Here is an 18434-nt window from a genome sequence, read left to right as displayed (position 1 = left end):
CAGTGATGAGTGGTACAGCTGTAGACATTGGAGGGCAGTTATAAAAAAGGTACAAAGAAACCTGGAGCAAAGGTTTACCAGAGCAACCAAGCAGAATGTCTGCTTTATAAAAACAACCTGACTAGTGGATATGGTAACTGCTATACTTTTGCTGTAGTGTTCTGTGCACCTATATTGATAAGTATGCCCAAGTAAATAATATGCACATAAGAGCTGTCACATATCTCTTTTAAATGTCTGAGTGCGTCACTCTTTCTCACTAGATATTCTAGCTGTTAGAAAAATGTAATAATTTAATTAACAAAGTGTGAAAAACACACAAACAGAAACATATGTACATATGCAGGACAAGCCACTGAACATTTATATAGCGCTTTTCTCCTGGCAGACTCAAAGCACCAAAGCTGCAGCCACTAGGGAGTGCGCTATAGGCAGTAGCAGCGGGACTCTTACCTAAGTCTACTACTGAATAGGTGCTGGCTTACTGAACAGGAAGAGCCAAGATTCAAACCCTGGACTCCTGTGTCAGAAGCAGAGCTCTTAACCAGTACACTATCCTAGCCTTCTCATGAGAATGAAAATATAGCCAGCCCCCTGTTAGACATATGGACCTGCACATAGCTTCAGCAGAATATGAGACACTGCTCCATGGGAAAATGTGCCCTGAATAACTTCTGCAATGAACACCGTGATTAAGTGCAAACAAACACAATGTTGTGCTGACCACTGCAATCTTTTCAATACAAAGGATTAAAATGAATCTAGACGAAGAAGTCTTTAATACTCAAATGCCCTACATTTCTTTTTCAGATATTTGGTGTTCAGCCTACTTAGCTAGTGATACACAGCTAATGCTAAATTACGGATATGTGTGTTCTTTCACACATTCATCAAATCAGCTTGCACTACTTTAGATGTGAAATGGAAAAATAAAGCTGTGCTCTGATCAGATTTCACTTGGGGGTCCCGACTCCTGTACCTTTTATTTATGGCTCAGGGCTGGCGCAACATACATTAGCATGATTGCTCAGAAGCAAAGAGCTCAGATTTTGCGACACACACAAATGCTGCACTGATAAGTTCTCTAAAAGAGAATCTAAATCTTCATAGAGGAAAAATCCCTACCATACAAATATATGAAAAACACAAAGACACTGGCAAACATAATTGCACGTATATTTCTGTATGTTTTATAGATTAAAAAGTTAGATGACTATTGGAAGAGACAGGTGATTGAGCCCTTGAGAAAAAGAGGCCTCTGGGTGCAAAGTGGGTGATTTGGGCACCTGGTACTTTGAGCACGCATAGAACGCAATGTTAATTGTAGCTACTGTATAGTGGCACGTAGAGTAGGATATGGACTCTGTCAGCAATGGGAATTGGGAAACCACCAGAGCAGAAAATTAGTCACCTGCCGGCATAACTTAAAGAGAATCTGTATTGTTAAAATCGCACAAAAGTAAACATACCAGTGCGTTAGGGGACATCTCCTATTCCCCTCTGTCACAATTTCGCCGCTCCCCACTGCATTAAAAGTGGTTAAAAACAGTTTTAAAAAGTTTGTTTATAAACAAACAAAATGGCCACCAAAACAGGAAGTAGGTTGATGTACAGTATGTCCACACATAGAAAATACATCCATACACAAGCAGGCTGTATACACCCTTCATTTTGAATCTCAAGAGATCATTTGTGTGTTTCTTTCCCCCTGCATCTCTCATGCACTGAAGTTTCAGGCTTCTCGTTTCTTCCTGCAAACAGCTTTGCCTTTGTCTGTAATTCCTCAGTATGTGAAAGCCCAGCCAGCTCAGAGGAGGATTTATCCAGCTTGTAAAAGATAAGAGAGAAGAGAGAAGCTGCTCTAATCTAAATAATACACAGGCAGTGTGCATAGAGGGGCCTGGAAGGGGGAGTTCATAGCAGAACCACAACACTGAAGAACTTGGCAGCCTTCCAGACACAGGCCGACAAGTCTGACAGGGGAAAGATACATTGATTTATTACAGAGACTGTGATAGTACAAAGTGCTGCAGTAAGCCAGAACACATTAGAATAGCTTTTGGAACTTGTAGGATGATAAAAAACAGGATGCAATTTTTGTTACGGAGTCTCTTTAAAGTGATCTAACACCCAGCATTTCAACTTTGCTTTAAAAGATTGCTTACAGCTTATAAACTATTATGCCAGATTTTTTTTTTAGCAGAAATTCACTGAATGGATTAAACATGACATTTTAGTGCTGCATTTAGCTAGAAATCCTCCTCTGTGCTTGCTTGTTTAGTTACAAAATGTATCTATCTACAATGTAACAAACAAACACTGCTCTGAGAGAACAAAGAGGGCTTCCCTGGCAGGCTTTTCAAATGTCTATTTGTATTCCAAATAAAGATACACTTGTAACTAAAAGATAAGAACGGATGCGGATTCCTAGTTAAATCCAACACTAAAATGTCATGTTTAACCCATTCAGTGAATTTCTGCTTAAAAAAAAATCTGGCATAATAGTTTGTAAGCTGTAAGCAATCTTTTAAAGCAAAGTTGTAATGCTGGGTGTTAAACCGCTTTAAGTATAGCAAGCCCCAACAAAGCAACTTTAAATGTGCTGCCGGGGCTCCCCATTGTTCCTTTAACAGGACCAAAGAGAATCCACTTCAGGGACATCATGGGCCATGTAGGCTGGTACGGCTCAGGGTACAAAGCAACACACGGTCCGGGCTCTCAATTCTGGCTACATCAGTTTGCATGAATGACAAAAGGGTTAAAGAGGCTTGGGAGCGCTTGGGGGCTTGGGTATGCTTTCCTAAAATGTATAAAACGTCTATTCGAAACACAGAACTCTGAATGCAAGTGTACCACAGCAAAATGTCTTTTTTATTTTTTTTTTACTGGGTTTACATTAACTTTTCCTATGGAAAGTTAAATATAACCTGAGACAAAGGGGAAAAAAAGAACTGATACTTACCTGGGGCTTTCTCCAGGTGTACATGAAAAAAAGGAGTCTGGAAAATAAGGGCGCCGGCTTTGCCGGTAATAGAATGTCGCTAAAATTAGCGATATTCTACTCTTAAATTTCCATAGTAGTATATTGCTAGTATGTACCCAGAACCCTACCATAACCCCCGGGTGGTGACTAACCCTGATCCTCCCCCAGGGGTGCCTAACCCTACCTAACACCACCCCCCTTCCTCCCCCCCCCGTGGTGCCCAGCCTCCCCCTCTCCTAACCCTTATCCCCCCCCCCCCCCCCCCAGGTAAATTCATGTTACTACAGCCAAGCAGTTAATTTTGGGCGTTGAAGGGCGCCCAATTAGTGGAAATTATTCAAGATTTCCACATCCACAGGAGCCTGATGGAATCGCGGGCGCCAGGGGTTTGTTTAAATGCAAATTGCGGCATTGCATTAGCTGCTTTGTAACAAAGTAAAAGCCACAATTTGCGGCAAAAAGGGTACATTTTGTGTCGGCAGGCGCCTGATAGAGGCAAAATTTCCCTTTTATGACACTAATCATGGCTTTTAATATTAGAGATTATGGGGCGCCCTTTCTTCCGTAAGGGCTCCTGCGCCCTTTTTTCCTGTTTCGTCCTCCAAACCCATAACCACTGTTGCCTGACAGCAAGGGAGGCAACGGTGGTCATGGAGCTGGAGGAAGCCACAGATAAGTTTCAATCCTTTGTCTTTCCCTTTAAAATCCATTTTCTCAAAAACTACCCGGTGTCTTCAAAAAGTCTGATAGCTTTTTTTGTAGGATTTTCTATTACCTACGGAAGTAAGCATGACATTGACTTCAATGTAAATTGTTGGAACAGAACTCGAAAATTGTTAATTTCCGAAATTCACATTGTTACCCAGAACTGTCGAAATTCTGATGTAAAAATCTGAACTTTTCCCAATCCGCAAGCTCATCCCTATTCATCAGTCATGATTTATTGGATTAATACTTTTAAGATTTGTATTTAATAAAGCCCGTTTATGAACGGTTGTTGCATCTTGCATAATGTTTATTTTGAGTCTCCTAAAAACCCAATTTCTTACCTGTATGGATATTTTCTATACTAATTCCAAGCTGCATTACATGTCTATGCACCTGGAAGTATCCACATCTAATGGAGTTTCTGACCCGGTGCATCTTTGAATTTTAAGAGATTTTGGTAAATCTTGATTCCTTAATTGTTCCATCGTATGTTAAAATCACCTTTGGACTTTGCCAACGAGTCTAATTTAAATTAAAAAAAAAAAATGTATTGTGGCATTGCAAAGTTGCACAGGAGTATTGAAAATAGGGTTAGCTTCACCCACCCCACCCCTCCCCCAAGAAAAAAAATACATGCAGGAGATTTGGGTGCAGCCGGCGCCACCATAGGCCATAATAGGAATTACGGCTATAGCAGCGCACACTGAGTAACTTCACCGCTGTCAGAAGACGGAGCAGAAGTTGCATTGAAAACACTGTAATTTGGCCTCCAGCAATAGCTGGAAGCTGAATTACATAATTCCCCACTATCCACGGTGACCTGGAGGGGGAATAGTAATTAACGCTGCCGGGAACTTGTACAGCAGCAGGATAAACCATATACCGGCTGTATCCTGCGCCAATGTCTCCTGGCAGCCAATTCATATGTATGCTTTGAGATTGCCTGATCTGAGGAATCATGGGTTCTTTAGCATTTAAGTTCCCCAGACTTTAAAGAACTAATGTTTTGGTTCCATAAATCACAGGACACCTTCAGTTGTCTTGTGGAATCCTAGCCTTAATGGGTCTCAGCAGTTTCAGTGACACAAGGGAGACCTACACAAGCAGATGTGTTTAATGCTGAACTGTTCTAATCAGTTGTCTTGATAAATTAGCCCATTGGTACTCAGAAAGTACAATAGACAGCTTTATAGTTCTAGGAAGATGCTTACAGCCTGGTAGAAGTAAAGAAAATCCAATAGCATGTACATTTTACACATGGATTCAGCTTATTACAAATGTGTCACAGCCAGAATCTCAAAGTGGTAGAAATGGGTAGTTGGGGGGGGGGGGGGGGTATTTTTTGTTTGTTTTGTAGTTGCAATGATTACCTGGCTGTCTTGGTCATCCACTTTCTCCATTACTTTAGGCCACATACCCAGAATAATTTTGCAAATAAGGTGACCTGACAAAAGTTTGACCACACTATTCACATGCTTGTTTTAGACAAAACAGTATCACTTTAAATCAGTAACAGATATGCTGCTTCAAAGGTTTGCAAGTGTGCTTATCCTACTTTTCATTAGAAATAGCAATCTAAGAAGACACGTCAATGAGCTAAGAATGTGGCCATATGTGTAGCAGTATGTTTAATGCTGCAGTATGTTTAATGCAGGGTGATGGACGCAGTGGGAGCTGCCACTATGGCTTTCCTCACGCTATAACCTAAATAAGAAGGAAGCCTTCCATCTGACATCTAGTTCCAGTGGGCTAGGCTTAGTTGTCTGCACAAATTCAGCTATTTGCTGACAGTTTCCAAAGATGTAACACTTCAGGTAGAGAAATGATGCAATGTGAAAAGGGGGAAGAAAGTATCTTATGGTTACCTCCTGGTTGGCAACAACTAGCTCTTCTTCCAATGCAGACACTCTTTCCAAAGATACCCTCAGCCGCTCCCTCACCTGAAAGAAAAAACAAAATGTGCATTAAAACATATTCCTTGCTCCCATTACAACTCAAGAGCATTCATTCGGGTTCAGTTATTTTTATTTTGTTAAGAAAAACAACAACTGGGATTTCCAGTAGTTCAAACTATACCATAATTAAAAAAAAAAAACCCCATAGCATTCATAATAGCAAAAACAAAGGTATAAGAGAAAATATTTTTCACCAGTATCTCAAAAATACTTAAAAAACACATGTAGCAACTTTAGTGATATTTTACATACAAACATTGGAGAAGGAAAACTGCAAATAATGAAATTCAATGGCATGCAATTACATGAAATTTTAAACTACGGTAGATATGATCAGTGTTTGACCTAAATATAAACAGTGACTAAATCAACGTTTTCAAAAGACTGCACACAAGACAAAATGGATCTATAAAAGGGGTTCACATAAAATAAAATAGACTCAAGAGAGTAAAATTGACCATTTATTTTAAGCCTGCTCAAGAGGGAATATGTGGTATCAGTGATGTGTTCTCTGTAAAGCACTGAAGGAAAGGTTTTGTTCAGAGTTGGCAATTTGTCAGACAGTATAAATTAGAGTTTAGAAGATATATGGGCAATATAAGCCATACAAGCTGACCAAAGTATTATGCCTATACTGTAGGTACCATCAGACAGAAATCTAACAGTTGGAGGAAAGACTTCCTGAATCCTAAAAAGTGATGCTCATGTAGGTGTATGAGGATTCGTGGAGTAGAACCAATTTGATTAGATAATAGATCTGCATGCCTTTTATTTGCTGATTGAGATCAAGTGCTAAAACAGGAAATAACAAATCAGCCTCACAAATCTATCAGGCTCTGATAGCCTGCTGGGGTGATATAGTTAATCTATTGATAGTTAAAGGGGCGCTATGGTGAAAATTTGTAAAATTTAAAATATGGGCAAACATATACAAATAAGAAGTACATTTTTTTTCCAGTGTAAAATGAGCCATTAATTGCTTTTCTCCTATGTTGCTGTCACTTACAGTAGGTAGTAGAAATCTGACAGAAGCGACAGGTTTTGGACTAGTCCATCTCTTCATGTGGGATTCTCAGGGATTTATTTATTTTCAAAAGCACTTAGTGAATGACAGTTGTTCCTCCAACTGCCAAAAAACTTTGTAGCGAGCAGGAAAAATGGCCAGCATCATTGTTTAAATCCTTCTTAGGCAATATCTTTATAAAGAATAAAAGCCTTGCTGAGAATCCCCTATGAACAGATGGACTAGTCCAAAACCTGTCGCTTCTGTCAGATTTCTACTTCTTATTTGTTTATGTTTGCACGTATTTAAAATGTTAAAATTTTTTGCCATAGTACCCCTTTAAATGTTTCACATATACTGTATCTGAAAGGACGTGGTTTTAATTCTGGGAGAATTTGTTTGAGGTTTGGAAAATCCGTAAAGGCAGCCATACACTGGTCGATTGGCACCAGATCGACCAACAGATAGACCCCTCTCTGATCGAATCTGATCACAGAGGGATCTATTGGCTGCCCATACACTGCACACAGATTTTGAATCGCCTGCTGCCTGCTTGCTGCCCCGTGTGCTCCCCCCGCCAGCAGTGATACATTACCTGGCCACTGACGCGAGTCCCCGGTCCGTGCTGATACTTTCTCCAGCTGACATGTCTCCTCATTACTTCCTGTCTCCTCCTGTGATGAGCGGAAGTACAAACAGTAGAGGGTGCTCTTCTGTTTGAACTTTGGCTTGTCACAGGACGAGACAAGAAGTAATGAGGAGATATGTCAGCCGGAGTAAGTGTCAGCACGGACCGGGGACTCGCGCCAGCGGACCGGTATTGTATCACTGCCGCTATGCTGCGTCGGTAGATTACCGCTTACAACGCGCTCCCGACCTGACCACAACCGAGCAAAATCTTCCGCTAGGACAGATAGACGGAATCAATTGATTTTGGATGGAAATCGATCGATCTGTCAACAATTGCGTCATCAATTTCATAGCAGATTCGATCACAGTGATCGAAGTTGCTGTATATCGGCAGGAAATCAACGCAGTGTACGGGTAGCTTTATTTTTAACTTTGCACAGCTGTAATAAAAAAAAAATTAAAAAAAAAAAAAAAAAAAAAAAGCTCTCAAATAGTGTACAAACCAAATAAAAATGTCAGTGCATTCTAAACTGAAGATAAACATTTGCACGAAATGTCACAAGCACCTGCTAAAAAAAAAAGGCAATGTAACAAAGTAGAAAGTTATACATTACTCAGGATACCCAATTTTATGTAAATTTGCCTTATATTGGTATGAAACCCTGCCCTTCCAGTGATTCTTCGCCTAGGCCATGATGTTCTGAAGCATTATTTTCCCAGTGTACTCTGGGCGATCAGGTGTTTCTGAGCACTTTGGAACACACAGCAAACATTCAAAAGGATGCACCTTCCCATCAGTTGCAACTTGTGATAAAATTAAGAATGCAAATAAGGGTTAGGAAAGATTTTACAATGGGCAAACACTGCCTTACATTTCCAGAAATCACCTTATTTAGTCAAACTTAACTTGTACACAAGTCACACAAAAGCTCAGCTCTTTGTAGACTCCTCACAAACTGGATAAAGGCACAACAATCAACTAATAAAAATATTAAAATCAAGACCAAGTATAGTTATAGAGATACAAAAAAAATAATAATAATCATTGATCGATATAAATATAATGCACTATAATTATAGACCAGTATGCTGATGAATGCCACAGGACAGAGGAAGCACCATGTTTACATAGACCTAGAGCTAGGTGTCGCAGGACAGAGGAAGCACCATGTTTACATAGACCTAGATGTCACAGGACAGAGGAAGCACCATGTTTACATAGACCTAGATGTCACAGGACAGAGGAAGCACCATGTTTACATAGACCTAGATATCACATGACAGAGGAAGCACCATGTTTACATAGACCTAGAGCTAGGTGTCACAGGACAGAGGAAGCACCATGTTTACATAGACCTAGATGTCACAGGACAGAGGAAGCACCATGTTTACATAGACCTAGATGTCACAGGACAGAGGAAGCACCATGTTTACATAGACCTAGATATCACATGATAGAGGAAGCACCATGTTTACATAGACCTAGAGCTAGGTGTCACAAGACAGAGGAAGCACCATGTTTACATAGACCTAGATGTCACAGGACAGAGGAAGCACCATGTTTACATAAACCTACATCTAGATGTCACAGGAAAGAGGAAACACCATGTTTACATAAACCTACATCTAGATGTCACAGGAAAGAGGAAGCACCATGTTTACATAGACCTACAGCTAGATGTCACAGGACAGAGGATGCACCATGTTTACATAAACCTACAGCTAGATGTCACAGGACAGAGGATGCACCATGTTAACATAGACCTACAGCTAGATGTCACAGGACAGAGAAAGCACCATGTTTACATAGACCTAGATGTCACAGGACAGAGGCTGCACCATGTTTACATAAACCTACAGCTAGATGTCACTGGACAGAGGATGCACCATGTTTACATAGACCTACAGCTAGATGTCACAGGACAGAGGATGCACCATGTTTACATAAACCTACAGCTAGATGCCACAGGACAGAGGATGCACCATGTTTACATAAACCTACAGCTAGATGTCACAGGACAGAGGAAGTACCATGTTTACATAGAGCTACAGCTAGATGTCACAGGACAGAGGATGCACCATGTTTACATAAACCTACAGCTAGATGTCAAAGCACAGAGGTTGCACCTGGTTTATATAGACGTACAGCTAGATGTCACAGGACAGGGGGTGCACCATGTTTACATAAACCTACAGCTAGATGTCACAGGACAGAGGATGCACCTGGTTTATATAGACCTACAGCTAGATGTCACAGGACAGGGGATGCACCATGTTTACACAGACCTACAGCTAGATGTCACAGCACAGGGGATGCACCATGTTTACACAGACCTACAGCTAGATGTCACAGGACAGAGGATGCACCATGTTTATATAGACCTACAGCTAGATGTCACAGGACAGCGTATGCACCATGTCTATATAGACCTTCAGATAGATGTCACAGGACAGAGGATGCACCATGTTTACATAAACCTACAGCTAGATGTCACAGGACAGAGGAAGCACCATGATTACATAGACCTACAGCTAGATGTCACAGGACAGAGGATGCACCATGTTCACATAGTCTTACAGCTAGATGTCACAGGACAGAGGAAGCACCATGATTACATAGCTAGATGTCACAGCACAGAGGATGCACCATGTTCACATAGTCCTACAGCTAGATGTCACAGCACAGAGGATGCACCATGTTCACATAGTCCTACAGCTAGATGTCACAGGACAGAGGATGCACCATGTTCACATAGTCCTACAACTAGATGTCACAGCACAGAGGATGCACCATGTTCACATAGTCCTACAGCTAGATGTCACAGGACAGAGGATGCACCATGTTCACATAGTCCTACAGCTAGATGTCACAGGACAGAGGATGCACCATGTTCACATAGTCCTACAGCTAGATGTCACAGGACAGGGGATGCACCATGTTTACACAGACCTACAGCTAGATGTCAAAGCACAGGGGATGCACCATGTTTACACAGACCTACAGCTAGATGTCACAGGACAGAGGATGCACCATGTTTATATAGACCTACAGCTAGATGTCACAAGACAGGGGATGCACCATGTTTACATAGACCTACAGCTAGATGTCACAGGACAGAGGAAGCACCATGATTGCATAGACCTACAGCTAGATGTCACAGCACAGAGGATGCACCATGTTCACATAGTCCTACAGCTAGATGTCACAGGACAGAGGATGCACCATGTTCACATAGTCCTACAGCTAGATGTCACAGGACAGAGGATGCACCATGTTTACATAAACCTACAGCTAGATGTCACAGCACAGAGGATGCCCCATGTTCACATAGTCCTACAGCTAGATGTCACAGGACAGAGGATGCACCATGTTTACATAAACCTACAGTACATCTAGTCAGCTCCTTGCACTATACTCCTAATCATTTGGGATCTGCTCTCCCTCCTCTTTGCTCCTTAGAGCTGTAACTCACAGGAGTCGGGTATTAGTTTACATTTGCTCAACAGTCAAATTACAATAAAATGTTTTGAGGTGATTAAATCGGAACTTGCCACTGTATTTCTAAGTTGGAAAGATCATATTCATCACCATCACTATGGTAACTGCATATAAATATGCAAATCTAGATAATTGTATATACCTACATTACTGTGTCTATATACTTTAAAGTGGTATTCCTGACACAAAACAATATGCATAGACATATTAAGCACCCATTCCTCGTACTATTTAACCACAGATACCAACCTATACGAATTCTGGGAGCTCTGGATGGAAGTATCAGAAATAGCAGGTAATAGTCTTGGCAGGTTACCTTTAACCACTTCGCATCCAGACCTTGTTTCCCACTTATGGACCAGAGCAGTTTTGACAGTTTAGCTATGTCTTATTGTCCTTATTTAATCAAAAATAACTGTATCTCTACTTATGACACAGAAATGAAATATATATTGTTTTTTTCAAGACAAACTAGGTTTTCATTGTATGCTATTTTTCCCTCAAACAGTTTTGTTTTCTATGAATTGTAATGGGAAAACTAGGAAAAAAAATAGAAAAAAAAAAACATTTCTCAGTTTTACCAATTCCCGTTTAAAAATAAAAAGCACTACTGTAGATAAAAAACACAAATTTGTTTGGCTTTTCTTACTGCTTACCACAAAACTTAGATTATGTTCACTTCTGAAATAATGCTACAGAGTGTATTTTTCACAATGGACTGAGAAAATAAAAGTATTTTTAATGGTAAAAATCAATCTCATTAGCTCAGGAAACATATATTCCCGTTTACCAATAAGTGCTGCATCAGATAGTGCCAGAAATGTGCACAGGAGCAAGCCCAATCCTGCACAACACTGCTTCTGCTACAAGACATATTTCTACTGACTCGTGGCTTAGATAAAGTTATAGAGGACGTAGATATACTGTAGTGGTGGATAAAGTGGTTATCCTAGTGTTTCCACCCCACCCTTTAGATTGTAAGCCTCTGGCAGGGTCCTCCATTCCCTAGTGTAATCTACAGGATCATGTGCTCCTGCCTGTACTTGTATTACTGGGCCTACCTAACCAACCCATATCACATGATCATGTATTTTGTACAATTTGCCTTGTATAACTTTGTTCTATGCTGTATAACCTTGTTATGTCTGTCATCCTTGCATCATAGTATAGATTTATTGTCCAGCACTGCATAATATGTTGGCGCTTTATAAATACAATAAATAATAATAATAATAATAATAATAATAATAACGTATTTGTGTTATTACACATAACTGTATTTAAGAGAACTGAAAATTAGGCACTAACCAATAATGCAATTTACAGTACATGCCTAACTCATTTTACCAGGTTATACCTGCATGTTAACCCCAGTATGTACCGTATAGCTTTTACACTGTGTTTAACCACTGCCCCACCACAGCTTATTTCCTCCTAAAGAGAATCTGAAGCGAGTATAAAACTTGCTTCTTCTCTTATATTCAGCAGGGGCATGTGTGCCCCTGCTAAAGCGCCGCTGTCGCGCCGCATAACGGGGGTCCCTTACCCCCCAAATCCCCTCCGTCCTCGCCAGGGATCTCTTCCTGATTGAGGCAGGGCTAACGGCTGCAGCCCTGCCTCACGCGCGTCTGTCAGCGCGTATCTCCGCCTCTCCCCCGCCCCTCTCAGTCTTCCTTCACTGAGAGGGGCAGGGGAGAGGCGGCGATGCGCCGCTGATAGACGTGCTGTGAGGCAGGGCTGCAGCCGTTAGCCCTGCCTCTAGGAGCAGCAAAATCTACGCCCAAGTTGGTCATAGATTTTGCAGGGGGGGGAATTGGGGGGTAAGGGACCCCCGTTGTGCGGCGGGATAGCGGCGGTTTAGCAGGGGCACACATACCTCTGCTGAATATAAGAGAAGAAGCAAGTTTTTTACTCGCTTCAGTGTCTCTTTAAAAACCAGAGCAATCTTCACAGTTCATGCTCCTACCATTCATTTGCCAATAACTTTATCGCCACTTATGGCACCAAAATAATCTATACATTTTTTTTGTTGCAATGATGTAAACAGCGCAATATGTGAATCTAAGCCACTGGTGCTTAAGTGAAGTCCACAGGGGCGTACATACACGATGCAGCAGTGGGGAACTAGTTACTAGTTACTAAATTTCCTCTCTGCTCTAAAAAATTACAGGTCACAGCATGATAACCTTTATGGGTAAAAAAATAAAAGATCTAAGAGACTTTGGCCAGCACAAGAAACCGGTTCCTCTTCAGAATGGGTGAGGAGAGCAGAGAATCTGGTTCTAGAGGGGAGGTCTTATGGCTAGATTGGCTAAGCATCTTATGGTGTGTGTACACGGTGCTGCAAGACAGTGAAGGTCCATACACACATTCGATAAACGCCGATGGCATTACCTGGGTAAACGAAGCAATAAGTATTTCAAAAGACATGGTCCACACACACAAATTCAAAACAACAATCTTATTAAAAACTGCAAGCGCAAGTGACATATTACACTACATGTGCGCATGCTCTAGAACCTAGGTTCTCAACGTGTGGTACGCGTACCCCAGGGGGTACTTCTGATTGTTCCAGGGGGTACTCGGGCTTGATTTACTTAACCAAATATAAAAAAATTTGAGTTTTAGGTAATGATAAATCTTATTTAAAAGCAATAGTAAATGCTTGGAAATTGTGTAGAATAAATTATGTACTACAATTTAAATATATATTTGTCAAGGGGTACTTGTGAGAATGTTTACTATGCTAGGAGGTACTTGGTGAGCACAGGGTTTTAAAAGGGGTACACACTGATAAAATGTTGAGAAACACTGCTCTAGAACAATGTCATGTGAACAACCTTGTACACATTTGGCTGACTGCACAATATCCACCTAATAGTTGTCTGAATTGATCTACAAGTTGGATCAGGCAGAATACCTTATATTGGATGTCGGTTGTGACTGTCTTCCAGTACAGTGAAAACTGTCAGTCTAGTAACAGGGGTCTCAAACTCGCGGCCCTCAATACAATATTTTGTGGCCCTCGCCGTCAAAAGCTTCCTTATAATTCGCTTCAGGGCTCCCAAGTAATCCGCCGCATCCCCGCCGCTAAACGATCCAAATCGCCCGAGGGGCAATCCGCAGGCATTTCCTGGAAGGGGCAGAGCTTTCAGCTTCAGCTCTGCCCCTCCTGACGTCAATGCCACACGGATCGCCACCTCTCCCCGCCCCTCTCTGTGAAGGAAGAGTGAGAGGGGCGGGCAGAGGCGGCGATGCGCCGCAATTGTGACATTCCTTATGCGGCCCAGCCTCATCCTGACTTTGCCTCCTGCGGCCCCCAGGTAAATTGAGTTTGAGACCCCTGGTCTAGTGTGTGTATGCAGTGTAAGTACTGTAACAGTTATGGAGGCTGGGGGGATGGTAGGGTTACATTTACAATGTGTTTTTTTTGTTTGTTTTTTTGGCAGGTGCACAAATCATAGTCTTAGGGGTTAGCAGAAGCCACTCCATGCCTAGCAACACAAAGCTACAACTAAACTCCCTCACACTTATCCTCTGACACTCCAATGCTGGTAATTTGTGAACTTTTACTATGTTAACCTGCAACATATGAAGTCATTACATCTTTCCTAACATAGAAGAATCACCCATTCCCATCTTTCTGCAACACTTAATACGTGTGCTGTCTAGAAACAGATCTCTGCTCAAATCCTCTATAGCACCTCAAGGGAAATTAAGGAAGCAATGATAGGAGTGCTGGGGAAGGAAGGCAGCACATTTTGGCATTTCTTACTCTTGACCTTGTCGAGGCACTAATACATTTCAATACATTAGCACCAGTTACCTGTTGCACTTTGCCAATGTAAACAGTCACATTATGCAGTTTATTAGGACAGAGGAAAAATCAGGTCACTTCTTCGCAAGCTCATTCGATACCAAAGGTCCCCTTTCCAAGTAGGTAACCATGACAGCCCCAGCACTGCAATAGCCATTATGGCCAATCTTCTTGGCAGGTAAAAGCAGTCATAATCAAGCTGAAGATAATGAGCCAAATGTCATTACACAATGGCATCTCAAGAGCCAAATGTCATTACACAATGGCATCTCAAGATCAATATTCAAGGATTTGGCACCTCCTGCTTTGACCACAGGTTCTGTAACATGCAAGTGGTTGTTTATGAAGGGGTGAATGAGCGGATCAATTTTTTTTTCTTCCTCTTTTTCACAAATCTTGATAAACTTTGGAAGATTTATATTTGCCATATGCATAAAAGTTTTTATAAGAGTTAGTCATTTCTCGGTTTTCTTTATTCACCATCTCCAGTGTTTGTTGGAAATCATCACATATATCGGTAATCCATGAACAGAACCGCAATGCGTTTCATGGGTATATTCCCGCTTCCTCAGGCAATAAACAGGAGTACACAGTACAGTCTCAAGGTCACGAATAGCGCCTCTGAGGCGGTTCTGTTCATGGAGTATGTGAATAAATTGTCTTTATCTTAAGCGACAGCATCAAGTCTATTTCTGAGTGGCCGGTCCACCGCCGCCACCCGAATATTTTAAAAATTTTAGCATATTTTATCCTTTTGGAGCCTCTGTACATCTACTTGTCAAGATATCCACCCTTGGTGGTTGGAAGGGTGACAAACCCTCCTTTCCTTCTTCAGAGAGCGACATCTTAATCCTGAGTGGGGACAGGTCTAATCTCCCCACCTGCCTATATAGTGGTTGCCTAAACGGTAGCCCATGTTTGTAAGTATAATACTTACTCCACACTAATTCTCCCTGATCCAATACATACTACACTATATTGGGCTCTCGGTTTCTCTGTTTTATCACATATATCTGATTCAAATGCCCTAAAAATGGACCAAAAAGGTCCTAATAAATAATATTATCCAATTAAAAGGGACTCAAAAGTCTCATAAAAATCATCTTTTTATTTCAAAAATGTATTTAACATGATAGTCCTAACTAAAATGCCGCATCCGTGCGGCAGTAATCTAACTAAATCCCCCCCAAACTCCCCGGGGAGCAATCGGGGCAGCGCTTCCATGAGAGGCAGAACTTTCAGCTGCAGCTCTGCCTCTCCACGCGTCTATCAGCCCGGATCGCCGCCTCTCCTTGCCCCTCTCAGTCTTCTTTCACCGAGAGGGGCAGGGGAGAGGCGGAGATACGCGCTGATTGACACGTAAGGAGGCAGAGCTGCGGCTGAAAGCTCTGCCTTCTCCAGCAGCAAAATCCATGACCAAGAATGTTGTAGATTTTGTGGGGGAGAGGGAGGGGGGAGTTAGGGGGGATTTAGTTAGATTTCAACCACGGGGATGCAGCTTTTTAGTTATGGCTATCATGTTAAAGACATTTTTGAAATAAAAAGATGATTTTTATTAGACTCCAGTGTCTCTTAAGTTACATATAGGTATGTCCCTTTTAGCCCTCATAAGATACTAATCTTCATATGGGCAAATGGGGCTTTTAGGAACACCAACTTCTCAATGTATTCAGAGATATAGAGAAGTTTTGAGTCAGATCATCTAATAATTAAAACCTATATTTTATTATAAAAACCTAAAACATATTTATCATCATATTTATAAAAGGCCAGACATTTTTTTCACCAAAAAGTAGAGATGGCCCGAACCGTTCGACCGCAAACTTATTCGTGCAAGCTTCGGTGGTTCGCGTTCGAACACAAACTTTATGGCGGTTCGAACCGCCCCCTATACTACATCATTAGGGTCAACTTTGACCCTCTACATCACAGTCAGCAGGCACAGGGTAGCCAATCAGGCTATACCCCCTCCTGGGGCCCCCCCTTATAAAACACAGGCAGTGTCAGTAATTAAAGAAGGGAGAAAACTTTGCTGCTGCTGATATAGGGAAAGCTTAGTTAGGCTCTTGTGTTAGGCTTGTTAGCTTACTCCTTCTTGCTGATCTTATTGCTAAAAAGCACTCCTCATCCTCAACAGCTCTTTTGAGAGCTAATGTTGTTCTTGTGATCTATTTTTGTGTGTGTGTGTGTGTGTGTGTGTCCCACAGACACTTGTGTTGCATATACAGCCTTGGTAATTCCTACTGTGCCACTGCCAGGCCCAGCACATTCAGTGACTACCTGTGTGTGTGACAGCTGCACATTTGTAATACTTTGTTTTGTGAATACCATGTGTGTTGCATATGCTGTTAATTTCAACTGTTGCAATGTTGCTGTGGCTGCTAACTTTTGCGTTTACACTTTCCACTACAACTGCTTTCGTTTTCCTGTACCAAGTGTGCTGCAGCAGCTATTTATTGTTGTAGCCGCTATATTCACTTTGCTGTAGTCGCTACGTTTTTCCGTTTACTCTATCCACTAGAGCTGCTTTGCTTTCCTGGTACCAAATGTGCTGCAGCCGCTATTGCTTTAGCTTTCCCGATACTAATGGTGCCCATACATGGTACAATTTTTTTCAATTAGATAAATTTGTTTCGATTTTCCCGTTAGATCAAAAAAAGAAAAATCATATAGTTGTTTTTGAGGTACCATACACGAGTATTCGATTAGGCTGAAAATCCTGGGAAAATGATCGAATATGCTGAAAAATCTAATTGAGAAAAAAAAGTCGAGATAAAAAAATAAAGTATTCGAACTAATGGTTTATTCGATCGGAAGTTACTTTTTTGAACAGGTATCTTTTTTTCTCAGCTCGAGCAGTTGTAGCTCAAAGCGGCTATTGAGCTGTATTTTTCCTCTGAGTGCTTCAATTTATTTATTGTGAAGTTAATATTACCTCAGAGCAACTATATAGGTGTGTTTTACCTCACAAGGTTTTGTTTTTTTCATGCTGAGGGAATTGTTACCACAGAGAGATTACAAATGGCTCTATTAACTAACAGGAAGAAGGCCAAAATTGTATTTGCATTGTACCTGTGGACTCTCCTTGATGAGAACAAACTTATTTTACTTTAGTAAAAAAAATATAATTATAATAACATTATTATAATCATACACATACTTTAATATTTTACCTTTAATCTTGTTATGAAGACAATGCAAATCAAGATTACAGTATTTGAAACAATTCTTACAATTAGGATCTAAAAGATCTTTTCATACAATTTAACATACATGATACAATTACAACACACAATCATCAAAATTTTTCCAGCATGTCTGATCAGATTTTTCTCGAAAAAAAATAGGATTTATCCTTCAAATTTCTTGAGAAAATAAAAGATTTTTGACTTTCATTCGATTCGATCGTTTAGATCGAATACGGGGGAAAATAAAACGGTTTTTATTGTACCGTGTATGGGCACCATAAGTGTGTTGTATCTGCCATTTCCTGTAGCCACCAATTTTTCTGTGTACCCAAATTTCTGTCTTGGTGCTAGATTGCCGCTATTGTAACATTATACTCAATAATAGCAGCACCCAAATTGTGCAGTAGTCACATGCCTCTAAATTGTTTGCTTCCCACCCCTCCATAAGAGCTAGATTAGGGTGGCTGAAACACGTACAGGCACCAACCCGGTGAGGTTGTACTTGGCTTCACCAACCATTTCTCTGCACCTCCTATATCTGTGAACTGAATAAGGCCCTTTAAATGATATTCTCTTTACAAAAAGAAAAACAAAATGTGAAATTATCTAGCCGATGAAAATGTTACTAAGGGTTATGTTTTTACACAGAAG

General features: G+C 41.0%; 1 protein-coding gene across 9 annotated transcripts in view; it reads right to left on the bottom strand.

Annotated features, from left to right (window-relative positions):
* PPFIA2 (PTPRF interacting protein alpha 2) overlaps positions 1-18434 on the bottom strand; it is a 409727-nt gene that overhangs the window by 153880 nt on the left and 237413 nt on the right. For all 9 annotated transcript variants that reach the window (XM_068276855.1, XM_068276859.1, XM_068276856.1 and 6 more), the window contains one exon: positions 5557-5631. In XM_068276855.1, coding sequence (XP_068132956.1) covers positions 5557-5631 — 75 coding nt within the window. The remainder of the gene's footprint in view (positions 1-5556; positions 5632-18434) is intronic.

Source organism: Hyperolius riggenbachi, chromosome 3, assembly GCF_040937935.1.
Source record: "Hyperolius riggenbachi isolate aHypRig1 chromosome 3, aHypRig1.pri, whole genome shotgun sequence".
Taxonomy (NCBI): domain Eukaryota; kingdom Metazoa; phylum Chordata; class Amphibia; order Anura; family Hyperoliidae; genus Hyperolius; species Hyperolius riggenbachi.
The sequence above is the reverse complement of the archived record's forward strand: the minus strand, read 5'-3'. Positions and strand labels throughout refer to the sequence as shown.